The following is a 20,471-nucleotide window of genomic DNA, read 5'->3' on the forward strand; positions in this document are numbered from 1 at the left end:
ATGAGTGACTTTTAACACACACACACACACACTCCAGAAATATCCATACAGTCGAATATGCTCTTATTCAGTCATGTCCTGAGGTTCAGCCCCGATGGGGGAATGCTCAGATGGGAGAGATGGTCCCAGCCACTAGAGCATTCCCAGCTCTGCTCCTGCAGTGACCTCTGTCTGAGACATCCCTCCTCCCCTCACCCCTATTCCAAAGCTCAGTGCAGGCCCCTCCTTCAAGAGGCCTTTTGTGGTACCCCCAGGGAGAATCTCCCTTTCTCCTTTGTTCCCACGTGCCACCCACAGTACTCATCTGCTCTTTTCCTATCTCAGCCTGAAAGACAGATTTCAGTCATAGTGGGAGCAAGCGGGGGTGGGGGGTGGGGTGGGGGTATAGGACTAGGACTTGTTCATCTCCAGGCCCCAGCACAGTACTAGGAACACAGGTCGCCCCATGAACACGCACTCAGACAGCAGGCAGCCCTCAAGAGCACCCTGGGCTGCTGGGTGTGTGTGCAGGGCACGCTTCTTGCGGCTGCCTCCAGGAACCAGGCAGAAGTTCCAGCCCTTCCCGCCTCCCACGCTGGGCCTGCTTCTGGACCTGCTTCCCCTGCCGCCAGCTGCCGACTGCTCCCGTCTCTCCCATGACTCCCACGAGCCTGTCTGCTGGAATCATCCTCACAAATCCATTCACCCACTTTGCCCAGAAATCTGCCTCATAGCCAGTGGCCCTCTTTCAGCCAAACCTCTGCAGCAGCACCCCAGCCAGGGAGAGGCCGAAATCCTGGCCAGGAGTCCAGCAGCCAGAAGGAGAGGGCCTTCCCTGCCCCCCCCCAACGCCCCCATTCCCCTGACCACTTCTCAGCCCTAAGCTGATGTGTTGTGTACCTCGCTGACCTTGGCCTGCAGAGACCAGAGCAGAAAACCAGGACACTCCGTTGAGTCCTTTAACTGGAAAACAACCTTCCGGGGGCTCCAGGCTGGAGAAATGCTACTTAGGGGACCTGGTCCCAAAAGATCCCCCAGGAAGAGCCCCAGATCCAGGGGAGGCCTCAGACCCCAGGCCCTGAGAGACCCCAGAGAGAGCTGTCCAGTTGCAAAACAAAACTTGAAGGCCTCTGGGGAGCTTGAGACCCTAAGACCCCACTGAAGGTCCCCCAGATCAAAGGACCCCACAGAGAAAGACCAGAGACCCAGAGCCCCTTACAGGGGCCCAGAACCAAGGCTGTGGGAGCAGCGCCCCTCCCGACTGACCTGGCCCCGGGGGCGTCTTTTCCAGGCTGAGCTGCCGCAGGCGCCTCTGGTGGGCCCGCCCCCCACAATGCACCTGGGCCTGGGCCGCTGAGTTCAGCTGGATGTTACACACGTCACAGAGGGTGTACGAGGGCCGTTTTCTTTCCCGCTTGGGCTTAGGTGCTTCTGGGGGCCGAAGGGGGCACTCAGCAGCTTCAGATACGGGGGGCTCCTTCTCACCCGCGGGAGATGGGCTCAGTGGCCGCTTCATACCTGGGCAGAGAGGGAGGCAGGTAAACAAAGGTGAGTGCAGTGAACACACAGAAGGAGCAAAAGGGCTTCGGAACCCAGAGATGACTGTGCCCTTTGTCCCCGCTGGACCTCCCCGGGGCCTTCCTTCTGAAAGCCCCAGCCCAAGGATGGCCCAAGGGAGCAGGATGGGGGCTATTTCAGACACAGCAGCAGCGAAATGCAGGAATATCTGGAAGAGTATCAGAAATGGCTTCACACTGGGACATCCCTGGTGATCGAGTGGCTAAGATTCCGCACTCCCAATGCGGGGGGCCTGGGTTCAATCCTGGTCAGGGAACTAGATCCCTCATGCTGCAACTAAGACCTGTTGTAGTCATATAAATAATCTAAAAATATATAGTTTTTTAAAGATTTAAAACAAAAGAAATGGCCACACACTGGGAGCCTGACGCTTAGGGACTCAGAGTAAAGCACTCAGAGGGAGCCTGGGCCTCAGAGAACTGAGGGAGAAGCAGCAGGGAAGCTGATAGAGTCACATTTGGGGGACCCTGGAGCCCTGTTCTCAGCCCCTGCCACAGGTCAGACGCGGACAATCCTGGGACAGGCAGGCCTGTGGCACCTGCTGGAGACGCAGGAGCCGCTGGGCCAGAGGAGGGACTACAGAAACCCAGCCTCCCAGTGCCCAGTGCCAGTGACATTCACACATGGTGACACAGTGACAGCATGTGAAGCCATCCCCACCCCTCTCCACGTGGCTCCTGATGCCCCCTGCTGTGTTGGCCACTCGGGCTATGGCAACAGTTGGTGTTTTCAGTGGAAATCTGGGCCCTGCTGCCTGGGTTGCTAAACACAGCCCCTACACACACACACACACCCCTGGGTTGCTAAACACAGCCCCTTCACACACACACACACACACACACCCCTGGGTTGCTAAACACAGCCCCTTCACACACACACACACACACACACACACACACCCCTGGGTTGCTAAACACAGCCCCTTCACACACACACACACATACACACACACCCCTGGGCCCTGCAGAACATGCACACCACCCCTCCAGGCCCCTCCCCTTCTCCTTTCTGACTCCCTTTTCTGAATCTTTCCCACCAGACTTCTCTGCCTCTAATGGGCTCTGTTCTGCCCCATGACCTTCCTCAGACTGAACTGGGTTGATTTTCACTTCCTTCCAGAATCTTTGTGCACATTTCCTGCCTCTTCTTTAGCTGGGGGCTTCCTAAGGGCAGGGCCTGTGTCCCCCCAACCAGGACAGAGGATTCCTGAGGTCAGGAACTGTGTCTCTCCCCCAGACTGAGGCCACCCCATGGCTAGGGCCTGAGTGAGGAGTGACTGAGCCCATTTCTCTTATGTGGGCAGAATTGTGCCCAGTGACCCCTGTCCTCTCTCCCCACAAATTCATGACTTGAAGTCCTAACTCCTGGTACCTCAGAATGTGATTGTATTTGGAGAGAGGACCTTTAAAGAGGTAATCAAGTTAAGATGAGGTCATTAGGGTGGTCCCAAATTCAATATGACTGGTGTTCTTCTAAGAAGAGGAAATTTCAGAAATTCCCTGGTGGTCCAGTGGTTAGGACTCTGCACTCTCACAGCCAAGGCCATGGGTTCGATACTTGATCAGGGAACTAAGATTCCACGAGCTTCACGGGGCAGCCAAAATAAAAGGAAATTTGGACACAGTTACAGAGAGAAGACCATGGGAAGACCCAGGAAAAAGATGGCAGTCTGCAAGCAAAGGAACAAGGCCTCAGAAGAAACCAACCCTACACCTTGAACCCAAACCTCTATCCTCCAGAATTGGGAGAAAATAAATAGTTGGTGTTTAAGCCACTCAGTCTGTGGTTCTTTGTTATGGCAGCCTGAGCAAACTAATATGCAGTTGTGCTGTGCTAAGTTGCTAAGTTGTGTCCAACTCTGTGGCCCCATGAACTGTAGTCCATCAGGCTCCTCTGTCCATGGGATGCTCCAGGCAAGAATACTGGAGTGGGTTGCTATGCCCTCCTCCCTTCCCCACCCAGGGACTGAACCTATGTCTCTTACATCTTCTGCATTGACAGGAGGGTTCTTTACAACTAGTGCCACCTGGGAAGCCCTGAGTAAACTAATACATGCTTAAAAGGCATTTCCTGTGTCTTTAGATTTGTGTTCATTTTGCAAATTAGACCCAGTGAAGCCAACTGATGCTGTAATATTCCCATAAGGCCACACGCCTAGTGCTGGAGCCCACATCCAAACGAAGTAAATTAATTTCTCAAGTTCACAGCCAAGAACTTGCCTGTAGTCCCTGAACCCCACGCCCTGCTCTCAGTAAACTGCTTGTCACTTCTGTGGGCAATGTTCCCACAAAATCGGCTGTCAGTACGTGTGTGGGGACTGTGAGTGAATGGAACAGAGTGGCACAGCAATTAAGAGCACCAGCTCTGTATTGACTCCTACCTGGTTTCGAATCTCAGCTCTGTCACTTCCTGGCTGTGTGACTTGAGCCTCAGTCCTCTCATTTGTATATCTGTAAAATGGGGTGATGAGCAGTTCCTAAGTCACACACATTGTGAGGATTAGACGAACTGCTCTCTGTAAAATACTTCTCAGGGTCCTATAAACATCGGTTCTTTATAATCTGGGATGTGTCTGTGTTTTGCAGCTTGTGAATGGAGTCCCTTTGTCTGTCACCCTATGTGTCTATCACGGTGTACCTGGGTCACTGTGAATGTCTCGGTTACCCTGTTGTCTGTTGAGGCGAATCTGTGTCACTCTGTATGCATGTCACAGTGTAGCTGAGTCACCGTGGGGCTGTCATTGTGCCCAGCTCATGGAATAAGACTGTCACTGAACATCTGTCCCCACCTCAAAGTTGTATGTTGAAATCCTCATCTCCAGCAGTTCAGAATATGAAATGCAACCTTATTTGGAAAAAAGGTCATTGCAAATGCTATTAGCTAGGTTAAGATGGAGTTAGGCTAGGCCCCTAACCCCATATGACTGGTGTTCTTATAAAAGGGGGAAATGTGGACACAATCATGCAGAGAGTTCCCAAGTGCCACAAGTAGTAAAGAACCCATCTGCCAATGCAGGAGACAAAGAGGCACAGGTTCAATCCGTGGGTCGGGAAGATCCCCTGGAGGAGGAAATGACAACCCACTTCAGGCAAGTATTCTTGCCTAGAGAAGCCCATGGACAGAGGAGCCTGGTGATCTACAGTCCATGGGGTCGCAAAGAGTCGGCCATGACTGAACACAGCACCGTACATGCATACGGGAGGACACCATGTGAAAACCAAGGCGGTAGGAGGGGCTGCTTCTACAGGCAGGTCTGGTTGGACTGCAGTACCAGAGATAGCCTCCAGATAGCGCAGCTGGAGTCGAGCGGGAAGATAAGAGGTAGAACTCTGACCCAGGAGAGTAGACTCCACTCCTCCACACTTCTGAGGCAACTAGGTTGCCCCATCTGAGCCATAACAAACTCCTGGGCATCATGTCTGGAGTCCAGGGGACAGCTCTGCCCACAGAGGGCACACGGGAAAGTCACTCCATCACCTTGTAAAGATTCTACATCCTCACCTCTAGATTGAGGTCATCACAGCTATTCTCCTGCCTTTACAAGTCTTCCCCTGCTCTCTCAGAAGGAAAGCGGACCAGGAAAAAAGTACCAGGTACGAGTATGGGGGTGGGGGCGGTCCAATCAGGCAGGGGGAAGAGTCTTCAAGAGAGTGAGATTTTCCTGGCCTTGCCCAGGAGAGCAGGCTGCCCCAGCAGCATGGGGACAGTGGTATTTTGAAATCTCAGTGCAGTTTATGACAGGCAGGCCCAGGACACGGTCCAAGAGAGCAGACAAATATCTGCCACGGGGCTGATTAAGCCCCCATGATATACAGCCTCTGGGTTCACAGGGCCCGCCTGGATTCCGGGGCTAATTGTGTACCCACCAGCCAGGTTGCTGGGCCTGCTGCAGCCTGCCCTGCCTAACACAGGCTTCCCAGCTGTCCTCTTGGGAGCTCCACCACTCCAGCTCAGCCACGGTTACCAGCCAGAAATGTGGAGGGGTGGGCAGTTTTTATCGCACACACATGTCAGTCTAACCCCTGCTGTGAGCATTAAGAGGTCAGCACACCCTGTGCTGGCTTCTATTCAGAACCAGCATGACTCACCCTCACTGGACCCACATTTGGACAGGACATGCTCTCTTTAACAGAAGAGGAAGTTGAGTCCCAGAGCAGGGGAGAGGACTTGCTTCAAAGTACATAGACAGGCAGTGTAAGAGCTGCTTCTGGGGGACTTCCATGGTGGTCCAGCGGCTAAGATTCTGAACTCCCAATGCAGGGGTCCCGGGTTTGATCCCTGGGTAGGGAAGATCCCCCAAAGAAGGAAATAGCAACCCACTCCAGTACTCTTGCCTGGAAAATTCCATGGACGGAGGAACCTGTTAGGCTACAGTCCATGGGGTTGCAAAAAGACGGACATGACTAAGCGACTTCACTTTCTTTCTCACTTTAAAGCCTGTTATACCCTGGTTTGAACTGCTGGGTGGGGTGGGGAACTACGGATGCAAAGAAGGGCTCCTGGGGAGGCTCAGGACTGCCCAGCCCTCACTGTCCCAGATGCCAGGCAGGGAGATGCCAACCCCCTGGGCAGGAAGGGGGGAGGCCAGAGCCAGAGAGGCTAGGAGGAGAGGGTATGAAGACACGGGGAGAACTGGACTTAATTCAGGAAAAGACCTGGTGAAAGCAGAGAAAAAGAGCCTGTCTGTAATTTACACAGGAAGACAATAAAGTTCCCTCTGTTCTCACCTTCCTGCAGCAGGGAGTGGGGGTGGTTGGACCAGGGAGGGAGCCACCCACTTGAAGGCAGGCTTATGCCAGGAGATGGATGGAGACCAAGGCTGTCTTGGCTGTCTTCCCAGTGGCGCTAGTGGTAAAGAACCTGCCCTCCAGGTTCAATCCCTGGGTCAGGAAGATCCCCTGGAGAAGGGAATGGCTACCCACTCCAATATTCCTGCCTGGACCCTGGATGGCTATGGCCCATTGGGTCTCAAAGAGTCAGACACAACTTGGCACACACACAAGGTTGCTGTCTGTGTGTCTGTCCTCATGGAGGTAGAGGGGGCTTGGGGGAAGGGAGCACTCAGGTATGGCTCCAGAGCCCATTTCCACCCCTTCTTGCTGGGTGACAGTGGACTTCGGGGCCCCAGGTTTCAATGGCATCCTTGGGCACTGCACTACCCAAAGATGGCTAGAGAGAAAGAAATTCGGAGGCCGTGAGTGCAGAGCAGGGAGTTGTTGCATCCTGGGGAAGGGGGTTCTTGGGGAAGACCTGTCTTTGCCAAAGGGTTAACAGGAGAGGAGGGTTCTAGGCCTGTCCCCAGCCTTTGGCAGGGCATGAAGGGCTCCCTCACCTAATCCTTAATGAGCCCAATTACACTGTGGTATTTTCCCCCAGGTCTGCCAATATCTACCCTTCACCTCCCCGAGCCAGGTCCCCAGCCCTGCCTCTGAGAAGGGAGCCTGGTTGGCTGGCCAAACTCAGGCCAGTCCCTGCCCCTCTGGGCTTCAGTTCCTTGTCTTTAAAGAGAGGGGGTTGGGCTGGGCTAATCTCGTAGGTCCCTTGCAGGCGGTGCTGTAGTGGCCACATGGAGCAGCTGCCTCTAAGGTTGGGGTGGTAGGGGGGATGCCAAGCTGTATTTGTCTGTTTCAGTGGCCAGAGGAAGGCGGGGTAGGGACAGAGAAAGAACTGCCCTGCGGCGAGTGCCCATTGCCTTCCGGGCACTGGACAGACATCACCTCTGTTAACCCTCAGAGAAACCCTGTGAGGCTCTACAGATGAGGAAACTGAGGCTAACCATCAAAACGACAGACCTTATCCTGTGATGCAGGGGGAAGGGGTACACAGCCTGGCGGCCCCATCTAATCACTCACAGGATCACGGGTGGGAGTATGGGGTTGTGTCTGGAAGAGCGGCTTCGTCTGTTCTTGTCCTGTGGAGTGTGAGCCCTCCTGAGCCTGGCTGCCCCCCACAGGTCCCCAAGGAGCCACCACCAAGCACTCCGCTCTCCCAAGTCCTTGCAAGGTTTGGAAGGGTGACAACCCCCTTCACTGTGTGGCCCCCACAGAGCAGCACCCCCAGGGGATGGCTTAGAGAGCTGGGATCACCCACGGTCATACCCAAGACTCCCCAAATGAGTCAGAGACTCCCACCTAGAGGAGTGGGATGGCCCGAGTGGGGGCAGCCATGCCCACCCCAGCCCACACATCCCTACTTTGTCAGGCAGGAGGCCATGGGGCTGGGCCACAACTGGTCCAGTTGTCTGCTGTTGTGAGTGGGGGTGGGAGGGATCCACTGGACAAACCAAGGCAGCCATGTCTGTTGTCCCATCCGAAGTGATGAGAAATGAAGCCTGTCACCTTTCCCTGGGGACGGCTGGGTGCTGGGGTTTTCAGGAGTGAGCTGGCTAAGTGGTTCTGAAAGTCAACACTCCGGCTCCAAGGAAGCAAGAGAGAGGGCATGAGAGGTGACAGAGAGCAATGGTCCAGAGGTGAGGTCACCAACCCCAGGCTATCCTCACCCCCTATTGGCTGGGAGTCCCAGAGGGCCTCCTTCCCCCGGACACCCTGAAGATAAGGGCTGCCTCTCCTGGACACTGATACTCCCCTGAAAGATCCTCTGGCCACCCTCCAGAAGGAAGTCTTTCTTGTTATCTATGCTGCATCCCTCCTCGAAGGGCCCACAGTGGTAACACAGAACAGCTGCCTCTAAGGTGGGGGCGGGGGGATTAGCCTCAGTGTCCCCTACTCTGACCTCTGCTGCCAGGCAAGGCCTAGGAACCTGATTTGTACAGGAGACCCCACCACCACCAACCCCCCTGCCTGGGACCCTGGCACAGTTCAGCCTCATCCCCTGCTTGCTCTCCTGGCCCAACTCCCCAAAAGACTGAACACTAGCTCCCCCAAACCAGGCTCCCCATCGTGATGGCCCCAGGGTCAGCACTTCCAAGATGGGGCTGAGAGAATGAGTCCAAGAGAGAGCTGGAGGGAGGAGGGCTGAGAGGTCCGGGGACTGTTTGAGCTTTGTGGGGGTGGGTGGTGAGGTGGAATCCTGCCTCCTGCAAAGGCCAGGAGGGCCAACCTCTGCTTCTGATCCTGACAGAAGAGGAGGCACTCTGGTTGAAGGAGGAGGGGCAGACAAGGCGGCCTCCTCCAATGAGTGTGAATAATGGAGATGGGGGTGGGGTGGGGGGATGAGTGTACTCTCTGCAGCCACCCACCCCCAAAAGACAATAGGTCTCCCATCCCCCTCCTCTTCCGTTCTGTTCTATCTCAGGGGTTGATGGGGCAGGAGTTGATTTTTGCAGTCTCTAAAGAACTTAGACAAAAAGGGTAGGTTCTGTGGTCGAGCCCCCTGTCTGTGGAGAATGGTCCCCTTCTCGGGATGACTCTCGCTGTCCCTGGCCTGTGGTCGCCGGCCTCCCTTCCCCTTCTTCCTGGGAGCTAAAAGTTCTGGCCATCACCCTTGTCCCCGCTCCCAGCCTCGGTTTCCGGTTAAGTCGTGATTCTTGTCGCCCACCTTCCCAAAACACAAGGCAGGGTAGGGTCCTCGCTGCTGCCACCAGCTCTACGGAGCCACCTACACCCCCACCCCGCGCGCGGACCCCCTTGGGCGCTCGGTCCCCGCGGCGCGTCGGTCCGGGATGGGGAGCCGGGAGTGCGGTCCCAGGGCCCGCGCCCGCGCCTACCTGAAGGGCGCTTCCGACCCGAGCGGGGCCGCATCCAGTAGTGCGCGGCCGCCCGGGGCGGTCCGGATTCTCGGCGGCTCCCGGCTCCTGGCCCCGGGAGGTGCGCGGCGGATGAGTCCGGGGCCCGCGCGTCCCGGGGCAGCCGCCGCGTCCCCGGAGCCCGCCCCTGGGCGGCCCACGGGGAGCAGGTGCCAGGAGCCGCGCCGCCCGGAGCGGAGCGCAGCCGAGCGGGTCGGGAGAGCGGGTCGGGAGAGCGGCCTGGCGCTGGGGCTCCCCGGGCAGCAGACGAGGGGAGACCCAGGGGCTCTTCTGGCGGCAGGGCTGGACCCATCGGTGAGTAGCCTCCCGACCCCTGGCTGGCCAGTCCTGAGTGCCCCTCACCTTCCAAAGGGTCCCAGAGTTGGGGGGAGGGGACCCCAAACTGGCCACCCCCCACTGGCCTGCTGTGACCTTCCCTGCCTGTGCATGCGAAGTCGCTTCAGTCCTGTCAGACTCTTTGTCACCCTATGGACTGTAGCCCACCAGGCTCCTCTGTCCATGGAATTTTCCAGGCAAGAATAAATACTGGAGTGGGTTGCCATGCCCTCCAGGGGGCTCTTCCTGACCCAGGGATCAAACCGGAGTCTCCTGCTTTGGCAAGGGGGTTCTTTACCACTAGCACCACTTGGGAAGCCTTCTCTACCCTTTTGTAAACCAGCCCCTCTTTTGAGGGGAAGCTCAGGGAGAAAAAGGAAGCGGACATTCATGGAGTACCTCCTGAGTGCCAAGAGGGATGTCATTCAATGATAACAACTTGCCCCAGACTGGTTTGATCTCCATTTTACAGACCAGGAGATGAAAGATTGGGGATGTTAAGTAACTGGCTCAAAGTCACACATGAAGTCAGGACCAAATGGGAGACTCCAGGTTGTCCAGAGATCAGGGGATTAAATCAGTGGGCCTGTTGGGGAAACATCACCGGTGTATGTGGCTGGGGATCATTTCTGATTCTTCCCAGGGAATCAGTGAACTGGCTCTGGCCCACACTGGGGCATGAGACAGGAGAATGAAGCCAAGCAGAGGAGGGCAGGAGGCAGGGGCTGATGGCATAACCTCCTAACAGCACCTGCCATCATTCCATTACTGGAGAGTCTCAAGGAAAGGCGATAGGAACGGCTCTTGTATTAAAGAAGATGGACCAGTGCTGTTCTTCCCACCTCACACTCTAGCCAGGCTTCGTGTGAAACAGGCCTCCCAGAGAGGAGGTCTTACCACGGGGAGCCCTGGTGATGTCTCACTTGCTAGCTCCCGGCACTTCTTCCTGGTTCTCACATCTACCAACTCACTCCTGTCTTGAGGTCTCTGCCGTTCCCTCAGCCTGGAACTCTCCCCTGATCTTCACAAGGCCTTTTCCTTGCCACTCAGGCCTCAATTCCGCTATCACCTCCCCAGGACCCCCTTTCCCCAACCCAGTTACGCTTTATCCCAGGCCCTGCTTATTTTCCCTCTTAGCACATCTCCCAAGATGCAGTGCTTTTGCCTGGACACTTACCTGTCTCCCCCATGGGGAAAGGGCTTTTATTTTCCAGGTATCAGAAGCACCAGCACTAAAGCTCTATAAATGCTCTACAAAGAGTTGTGGAATGAATGCATGAATTCATTTCCACTCAAAGAGTCAAGCCACATTAAAGTGTCCACTTTAAATGGGCAAATTGTATGGTATGTGACATATCCCAGTGAAGGGGTTACTCAAAAACCAATAAGCGCAGAGTGGAGCTGACAGTCACATGACAGTACCTGGCAAGCGCACCCCCAACACACCCACCCTCTAACTTGATCCGACCACATCTCCTCTGTCACGGGCCACATCCTGTGTCCGTCCATGGCAAACTGCATGCAGTTGCTCAGACCTGGAAGAGATCTTAGAGGTCATCCTGGCCCTTTTGTAACTTGTCCCTGATGAGTTACCCTCTGGCCTTTGCTTGAACGTGCTGAGGACGGGGCACTCACTGCCTCATGAGATGGCCTGTCCCACTGATGGAGGGTCTCAAAGGATAGAAAGCCCATCAGTAGGGGAGCTGAAAGCTGCTTTCCTGTAGTGCCTGTGCATGGGTTCTAGATCTGCTCCCTAGTGGTTTAGTGAAAGTTGCTCAGTCATGTCTGACTCTTTGTGACCCCATGGACTATACAGTCCATGGAATTCTCCAGGCCAGAATACTGGAGCGGGTAGTTGTTCCCTTTTCCAGGGGATCTTCCCAACTCAGGGATCGAACCCAGGTCTCCCACGTTGCAGGTGGATTCTTAACCAGCTGAGTCACCAGGGAAGCCCAGGTCTGCTTCCTGGTAATGCAGAAAAAGTCCACCCCACCTTCCACAGCCAGCTGAACATGGCTGGCAGCCTCTTCTTCAGGGATCTCTCTGCTCAGTGAAAGAGACCCATTTCCCTCAGCTGTTCTTCCCCTGACATGGCCACCTCCTCCAGGAAGCCCCTCCTACGTGCTCCTAGGGCATCTTGTATGGGACCCTAACACTGTACTTATCATGCTGTATTGAACTGTGTCCCCCAGACCCTGCCCAGGCTACAGCACTGTGCTGAGGGGGCTAGTTCTGGGCCTTTATTCATTTCCTTCTGCTCAGTATGCTGCATGGTGACCAAGTGACTTGAACCGTTCAACTCAATAAAAACTTGTCTCCAGAGGTTTTATGATCCCACTTATATCCCTCTTAAACATATTTAGACTTTCAATGACCTCCTTAGGACAGAGCCAGGGAGAGAATCACCTCCCCCCACCCTCTATCCTGTCCTCTACTAATGCTGCCCACTGTTAACTTTTCTGCACTTCTGAGTCAGCTGTATAGAGAGCCGAGGCTCCATGAAACCTCCCTCATTTATTTTCATGTCATTGCTGGTGAGCTCAGCCTCCCCATCTAGTCACCCAGAGAGCGATCTCTAGCACTGTGAGCCCCAGACCTTGTGTTTAGGCTTGCTGGCTCTCCTGTTCTGCCCGGCCTGTTGAAATCATTCAACAGGAGCACAGGTGCCAGCTGAGTGCCACCACAAAGACGTGGCTTCACCTAGATACACCAGGATTACACGCCCCCAAACTCCAACCCTGCACACACACACACAACACAGCTCCTAGCTGTGAGCCTTCTGTTTGCCAGTCCCTTCCCAGATATTTACTGATCCATTTTCTCCTCCCAAATAGCCCTGAAAAGTCAGCATTCCTCTCCCCACTTTAAAGATAAGAAAAGGGGGCTTCCCTAGCAGCCTGGTGGTAAAGAATCCACCTGCCAATGCGGGAAACATGGGTTCGATCCCTGGTCCGGGAAGATCCCACATGCTGAGGAGCATGTGCCACAACCACCGAGGCCCACCCATTTAGAGTCTGTGCTCCGCAAGCAATAAGAAGGCCACGCACCGCAACGAAGAGTAGCCCCTGCTTGTCACAACTAGAGAAAAACCCTCATGCGCACGAACGAAGATCCAGCACAGCCAAAAATAAATAGTTTTTTTTTTTTTTTAAAGATAAGGAAAGGGAGGTTCTGAGAGGTTAGTTTACCTGCCCCAGCTCACACAGCTAGAAAGGGGTGAAATTGAACCCCATCTGGTTGACTCTAAACACGAGGCCTTCTTCCCTCTATCTCATGGTGCCTTATCCCAACACACCCAGACTTTTTTCCTGTAAATGTGGGGTGAGGGGAAGACAACACGGAAACCCTTTTCCTAGTCCTGACAGCTGGAGGTGCTGGGGTGCTGGTGCTCCCTTTCCCACCGAGCATCTTCCAAGGAGGGGTTCCATCCCTTAGTTGTCACCCTCCCCTGACAACGCCATCAGAAAATAATTCTCAGTCTAAATAAGGCCACTGTGTCTCTAACTGGCCAACTCAGTTCTCCCTGCTGCTCAGTCTCATTCCATTATCTCCTCTTCCTCTGTATTTTTAAAAAATATTTATTATTTGGCTGCTTGGAGGAGGGAGTGGCATACAGAATCTTTGATCTTCGTTGTGGCATGTGGGAACTTTTAGTTGTGGCATACAGGATCTAGTTCCCTGACCAGGGATCAAACCCCAGCCCCTGCACTGCGAGTGCAGGGTCTTCAGCCACTGGACCACCAGGGAAGTCCCTCCGTTTCCTCTGTTTTGTCCGTGATGAATCCCCAGCCCTAGAACAGTGCGGGCACATCAAAGATAACCAACAGATATTGCTGGATTTAAGGAATGCACCAACCCTCACTGTGGGTACAGAAAATGGATCGGGTTCCTTGCTCTGGCTGTGTGGGCCGAGGCAAGTTACTTTCCCTCTCTGAGCTTCAGTTTCCTTATTTGTAAAACAGGACAATTAACACATCATAACATGGCAGAGGGTGATGAGAGATCATCCCTGCAGTGTGCCTGACATAATTTGTACCCAGTTAATATAATAACACAGGCGTCATTAATGAGGCGTTATGGTCCTCGCTTTAGAGACAGGGCACTGGGGCTCAGAGAGGTGAAAGGACTTACATAACCCACATTACCAGCTTGGAAGTGACCCATACAGAACGGGAGCCGGGTGTGTCTGGCCTTAAGCTTCTGCCCTTTTCCCTGTGCCATGGGGCCTTCCCTAAGCGCTCGGTAAATATAATTCCTATCACAAAGGTATGAGATGGTTATATTAATTGTTCCTTCTAATAACACCAAGGACCCCAGTTAGAAAGCCTACAACAGAGGGGCTCAGGAGAGAAGCCAAAGACCCCTACCTAGTCAGCAGCTCGTGTTCTGCTCACTGCCCCACCTGGGGTTGGAAGTACACACTCATTCTGGGGCCCTGAGTTTCAGGAAGGTGGGAGAAGCCCCAACCTCAGATGGGCTTGCTTCCTCCATCCCAGGTCCTTTCCATTCCCACTGAAAGGGCAGAATCGCTAAAGGTTGAGAGCCCTCCCCCCACAGGGCCAGCCTTTTGCCTCCTAAAATAGCCTGAATCCACCATGTGCCCAGGGCGGCTCCCCACTGCTTGCAAATCCCCCTGAAATTAAATCCCCATCCTGCCCCCAAGCAGGACAGCACCACCTCCTGCCGCCCGCTGGGCTCTATGGCTGGCCGGGCTCCCCCCAGTGGAAACCGGGACAGTCGTCCTTCACGGTGACCGAGACATAAATCCCCAAATAATGAGACAGGCGCTGGGAACACAGAACCAGACACGGTGCTAATTGGTTTACTTCTGGGCAGGCGTGATGTGGGACAACAGCAACAGGCCTTGGTTACCCAGCAGGGAAGAGGGGGTGGGGGGTGTGATGACCTCCCAGGTCCCTGATTTTCTGTGATCTCTGGCCTTGCATCCAGACCCATCAGCAACCCCTCCTAGAACAGTAACTTAGACGTAAAAGGGAAGGATTGGGATCCCTTGGTCCAGGTCTTGAAGTAGGGAGACCCAAAGCATCCTTACCACAATCTAGAAATACCTCTTTCCACTAAAAACAAAACATAAAACCGAAAGGCTCGGCCCCCTTCAACATGCGTGAGGATGGCGGTGGGGTGGCAGGGTGGGCCCCGCAGTCTCCCTGCCCCTCCTGCATGACTACTAATAGATTCTTGGATGAGCCTGAAGTCCTCAGTTTGCAGTAATCGGGATGAGATTATCACATTAACCTTTAAAAGTCTTTGCTCAAAAAGAAGCAGCAGCAGCTGACACCCTCGACTCCCCTGCCTTTGCCACCATCACCCTCTCCTGGACCATGGCCGGATGAGCTCCAGATATGGGCCCCATGGAGGCTCCACTGCACCAGCCTAGAGGCAGGGGGATGGACACCATGACCTTTTCAGGCCTGGGCTGCTTCTGAATTGTGGTGACATGAAACAGTGAAGAGCTGTTTGTGGGAGAAGGTTATGTGTGTGTCTGTGACAGTAATTTGGGGAGGGGGGGACCTCATGAAAACCAGAGTAACTTGTAATCAGGCAAACAAGCACTTCCATATGACTCTGCCGCTTACTGACCTGTGCTGGGAACATGGCCATTTTCCCCACATCTCAGTTTCCTGATCTATGAAATGGGGCTAGCAATAACTAATAATAACTCCCCTAACCCAAGGTTGACAGCTGAGAAGATTAAATAAGATAACAAATAGAAAACACCCTGCAGGCTATAAAGAGCCATTATGATGTGAGGGGATGACATTGTTAGTTAAAGCATGAGGGACAGTGGTGAGACTGCAGAAAGAACTTCCCCACAGCTGTGCAATGGAAACTAATGGGGCAAAAAGGAAAGACAAATGGGCCTGGGTGGAACCCCTGAAACCTCACAAATAATCTGCTCTCCCAACACATGGTGCCCGTCTGCATATCCAGACTAGACCCCTCCCCTCCTGCTCATCATCCTGCCGCTCAAGGCTGCCAGCCCGTCCCCAGTCTTCCCTAGTCCAGAGTTATATCCAACTTATGTTCGTTGCCAACGCAACGGAAATTATTTCAACCTCCTCATCCAGCTGGGCAAAGCTGGATCATGTAGGAGAGGCTGGAGCAGGAGGAGAGGAGGCTGGGGACTGGGGTGTCCACAGCAGGGATGGCCCCCTCCCCAGAATATTCAGTGCAACAGCAGCAGGCAAGAAGGCAGTCAGCTTACTGGGGGGACTTGCTCATACTTCCCCATAGAAGACAAGGAATGGCTGAGGGCCCAGGGGTCCTCACTGGGACCTTGGCTACCCTCCTTCCTACTTAAAGAGCTGCATTCAGAAGAGGCCGGGAGAGGCCCTGACTACCAGCCAGGATCAACCCTAAGGAAATTTAGATCTTTGAGTTTCCCCAACCCACCCTTCATTTCCTGATGCTTTTCTTTGGTTAGTTTGTCCAGCAGAATTCTCCCACCTTCCTGGATCTTGAGGTCTTCCCCTCTTCCCCTCTATAAGTAACTGAACCTAACACATGCTAACCTCAGAAGAATGAAGGCAGGGGGGCACTGAGAATGACCCTGAGAATCCGGGGTCACCTGGGGCAGGAGGGAGGGGAGAGCCTCCGAGCGCACTGGCTGAAGGAGATGGTGGGATGGCCATGGTCCATCTTGCTGGCCAGGGAGCAACTGCCAACCGCATCAAGGAGTCCTCCTCTCAAATCAGTCGGGTGGGTGGAAGCACACAGCCGTTGCAGGCCATGAAGGAGGCCTTTCAAAACCAGCAGAGAGCTTCCAAGAAACGCCCTGGGGATGGGCTGAGTCAACATGCCCCAGGTCCCCCAGGTCCTCCGTTCAGCCTCCAGGCTGTCAGGCTGCTTCCCACAGCAGGGGCTGCCCAAAGCCCTTGGCTGGGAGACAGTTCGGGGCCCAGAACAGAGCCTGGGTTCTGGAGCCGTCAGACCTTGGGCAAGTCGCTTCGCCTCTCTGATCTGTAAAATGGGTACAAAAGTATGTACCTTGTGGATTTGTTGGGAAAATTGAGATGATATATGGAGAGTATCTCCCTTAGGGCCTGGCACAGAGGAGGGACTTGATAAATTCACTCAATAAACACCCGTTGAACACCTTCTATATGCTAGGCCCTCCATTCTATGCCTAGGGGATGCAGCAATGAACAGAAGTCTTAAGGGGCCCTCATGGAGCTTGCAATCTAGAAGGATGGTCAGGTCAATAAGTGGATAAACACACAAGGTGAGGGAGAACAAGGGACCAGGAAAGGACTCTCTGAGGATGGCACAGCTCAGCCCAGAGCTGCCTGAGATGAGGGTCAGGGCTGCTCGAAGATACTCAACCATGGCCACTCACTGGAATCACCTGGGCAGCTTTGAAAATGATGGGACACCTCCCCAGAGATTCGTATGGTTGCATTCTGGGCACCAGGAATTTTCAGTTCTGCCCAGGTGATTCTGATGCACAGCCAAGGGCGAGAACCCATTGCCCGGTGGTTTTCCCAAGCGCCTGGCTACGTGAGCATCACTAGGGAGCTTGTCAGGCATCCTGGTCTGGGCCCTCATCCCAGGGATTCAGATTCAGAATCTGGAGTGAGGCTCGGTGTCTGCCTTTCTAACAAGCATCCAGGTGATTCCGAAGAGCAGACAGGCCTAGAGATGCATCTGGAAGAGCAAGTACCAGCTCACAGCTTGGCGGTCACAGCTCTCCACATCCAATCCTGAGCCACGCCCACACTGGACCACCTGCTGCTTAGGATGTAAGCTACCGGCTTCTTGGACCTCAGCCTGGTAAGCCCCGCCTCCCTTTTAAGTCAGGTTCCGCGCATGCTCAAAGGCTTTCCATGAAGACGGACAGTCCTGACGCTGTGGACTTGGGCTCTGTTTCTCCAGCATCCTCAGCCCCCTGGCGGAAGCCCCCGACTCCATTATGCTACATGTCCATGCTTTATGTCCAGCCAAACCCTGGGCTTCCTCCAACCACGTGGCTCCAAGTCTGGCACCCCACAGGTATGACTAGTCCTAGCTGAAGGCATACCAAACCTACCCCAACCTCTGCTGGTCACAGCTGCTCCCACAACTGGGTCAAAGGTGGCAGGGTTGTGACCTGCTCCTGTAACTCCCTGTTCCACCCTCTTCTCCTGTCCTGGGTCTCTGGTCACTCATAGCCCTGTCCTAGGGGCCAGGCCCTGGGAGGGGAGACATTGCATGGTTATGCTCAAGGCAGAGGTGTTCCTGAACCCCTTTCCATCCCTGATGAAGAATCAGGTCCCCCACCCTGTGCTTGGGCTCCCTGGCCTAAGGGATACTCACCCCTTCCTGTAGGGAAACAGCATAGTATAGGTATATCCCTACACTGGGTTCAAGTCCTACTCCTGCCACTTCCCAGCTGTATGACCTTGGCCACCTCTGTGCCCCAATTTCCCCATCTGTAGTGTTAGTCGCTCAGTCGTGTCCGACTCTTTGCAACCCCATGGACTGTAGCCCACCAGGCTCCTCTGTCCATGGAATTCTCCACGGACAATTCTCCAGCAAGAATACTAGAGTGGGTAGCCATGCCCTTCTACAGGGGATCTTCCTGACCCAAGGAAGGATCGTCTCACATTGCAGGCAGATTCAAGGATAAAACAGGATCTTTCCTAGAGGGTTTTACGGGGATTAAATGAGTCAACGTTTTTACAGTGTTTAGGAAACAGGTACCTGGTGATCAGTATGTGCGCTTGTTAAATAATATTTAAAAATACATGATTCCAGGAAGGTGAAGTTTTAGTCACCAAAGTCAGTCCTGACAATGCAGCTAGTTCTGGGAGGCTGGGATTCAGATTCTATTATACAGGTGAGCAGACAGGTCAAGGACAGGAAGTGACTTGCCCCAGATGACACCCAAAACTCAGGTCAGTTGCTTCAAGCTTTCTCTCTTCAAACACCCCAAGGCCCACCTCCTGACTCCTTCAGCGCCTGGCCTGGCCCAGGTGGGCTTCGTGCCCCGCACTGACAGAGGCCCCTTTGTACCCCTGCCCAGGGTCACACCCAGAGCTCAGAGCCACAGATCAGACAAGTGCCTTGTGTCTGGGTCTGTTTCATGGCCAAGTCTGTGGTCTCCCTGGCTGCTCCAGCCACGTGCTCTGGGTGGGTGGATCTGAGGGCTATTCCATCCCCGAACCCCTACCTCAGCAGGGCATCCCTGACTCTCCCTTACCACATTCAGCCAGGAGACAGACTGGGAGAGAGCCCCAAGGAAAACACCCCAGTTCTTGGTCTCCACTCTGTGCAAACTTCAAGTGGCCGAACCCTGGGTTATCTGGGACCTCAGAGGAAGCGAGGGCAGGAGCTGAGGTGTGAGAAATGACATGGAGGACATTCTGAGGGAGTAGGGAGGGTTGTGCTGGGATTCGGGAAGCAAGATGGGATTACCCTGTCTTTCTATCTCCCTAACCTGCCTTCAAGCTGTTCACTTCTCTTTGCCACGTGGATTGGCACAACAGCCTCCTCATCAGCCTCCCTGCTTCCACTACCCTCCCAGTCTGTTCTCCACATGGCCAGAGGAGCTTTTTTATTTGACTGATTGATTGGTAGCACCATACATCTTGCGGGATCTTAGTTCCCCTAACCAGAGATTGAACCTGGGCCTCAGCAGTGAAATAGCCCAGTCCTAACCACTGGGCAACCAGGGAATTCCCTAGAGGAGACTTTTTAAAAAGCAAATCTGAACATTTCACTCTCCTGGCTTCTCTTACTTTAGGAGATCTGGCTCCTACCCACCTCCCCAAAGCCCTTCTCTGCAATCCATGATCCTGCCCAGAGATTAACTGAGATATAAATGCAACTCTCCACCTAAGACTTTGGCTGGTACAAGTAACACTGGTAATAGCTAGAACCAGATACAAGAAAACTTGTTGGCTACAGTGGACACAAGAATCCAATCTTGAACACAAATCTCTGTTTACATTCGAATCTTCCAAAATTGGAGGAGTTACCCAGTCACTCACACAATGGTGGAGAGCAGGGTCGGGAGCCTTTAATCATTGTGAAATTGATCAGCGAATCAATTCTCAGCTGCAAAATCTATACAGAATTGATGCCGGTGAAAATAATTTCAATAAAGTTAAAATAGAATGAAAAAAAAGGAAGTTTGTTTGTACCATAGAGGGAAAAAAATGGAAAAATCTGATGAAGGAATTAAATTGGAAAGCACTTTCTGAAGAAGTCTTCAGTGTTGGTATGTTTTGGTTTCAAATGTTTGCATTCAAAACATCCTTGGGGTCAAACTGTCCAGGTCAAAATATCCCGTGCCCCTCGGATCTGTTTTTGTGCCCCTCCCTGCCTTGCCTGGAGAATCCCAGGGACGGGGGAGCCTGATGGGCTGCCGTCTATGGGGTCACACAGAGTCGGACACGACTGAAGTGACTTAGCAGCAGCAGCTGCCTTGCTATGATACTTTGCTACAGCCACACTGACTCTTTCTCTTACCGGAGCATAGTAAGCTCTCCCTCACCTCAGAGGATCTCGAGACCTGTTTTCTGCCTGCAGCTCTATTTTCCTCCTGGCTCCTACCTCTCCCTCTCGTAGCTGATGCTGAAATATCACGAGGGCTTCCCTCCTCCCCCTCTTTAAGGTCGATGCCCTGCCTGCCTCCCTGTATGCTCTCTTATCCCTGCTCCCCCACCCCTCGTCTTATTCCTCTTTGAATTCCCAGGGCAGGACCTAGAAAATACAACCCATGGTAGGTGCTCAATAAATATTTGTGGGGTTTTTGTTTGTTTTTTTCGGCTGTGCCATGTGGCTTGTGGGATCTCAGTTCCCCAACCAGGGATCAAATCTGTGCATCCCTGCAATGGAAGTGCGGAGTCTTAACCACTAGACAACCAGGGAAGTCCCCATAAATATTTGTTGA

At 53.8% G+C, this 20,471-nt stretch overlaps 1 protein-coding gene and 1 long non-coding RNA gene across 4 annotated transcripts in view; one reads left to right on the top strand and one right to left on the bottom strand.

Annotated features, from left to right (window-relative positions):
* ZNF385C (zinc finger protein 385C) overlaps positions 1 to 9,378 on the bottom strand; it is a 39,507-nt gene extending 30,129 nt beyond the window's left edge. For both annotated transcript variants that reach the window (XM_088829113.1, XM_088829112.1), the window contains exons 1-2: positions 9,224 to 9,378; positions 1,246 to 1,497 (exon numbers count right to left, since the gene is read on the bottom strand). In XM_088829113.1, coding sequence (XP_088685239.1) covers positions 1,246 to 1,497; positions 9,224 to 9,257 — 286 coding nt within the window. In that variant the 5' untranslated portion in view covers positions 9,258 to 9,378. The remainder of the gene's footprint in view (positions 1 to 1,245; positions 1,498 to 9,223) is intronic.
* LOC129544415 (uncharacterized) lies at positions 4,920 to 19,742 on the top strand. 2 transcript variants are annotated; one of them, XR_008683453.2, is made up of 4 exons: positions 4,920 to 5,150; positions 17,201 to 17,368; positions 17,471 to 17,587; positions 19,320 to 19,742. It is a non-coding gene; the product is annotated as an uncharacterized LOC129544415 (long non-coding RNA). The 2 variants fall into 2 exon arrangements; XR_016035536.1 differs by lacking the exon at positions 4,920 to 5,150 and adding an exon at positions 9,418 to 9,556.
* Positions 19,743 to 20,471: the final 729 nt, after the last annotated feature.

The sequence above is a fragment of the Moschus berezovskii genome, chromosome 20 (genome assembly GCF_049115385.1).
Source record: "Moschus berezovskii isolate FMDL1 chromosome 20, NW_MosBer_1.0, whole genome shotgun sequence".
Lineage (NCBI taxonomy): Eukaryota > Metazoa > Chordata > Mammalia > Artiodactyla > Moschidae > Moschus > Moschus berezovskii.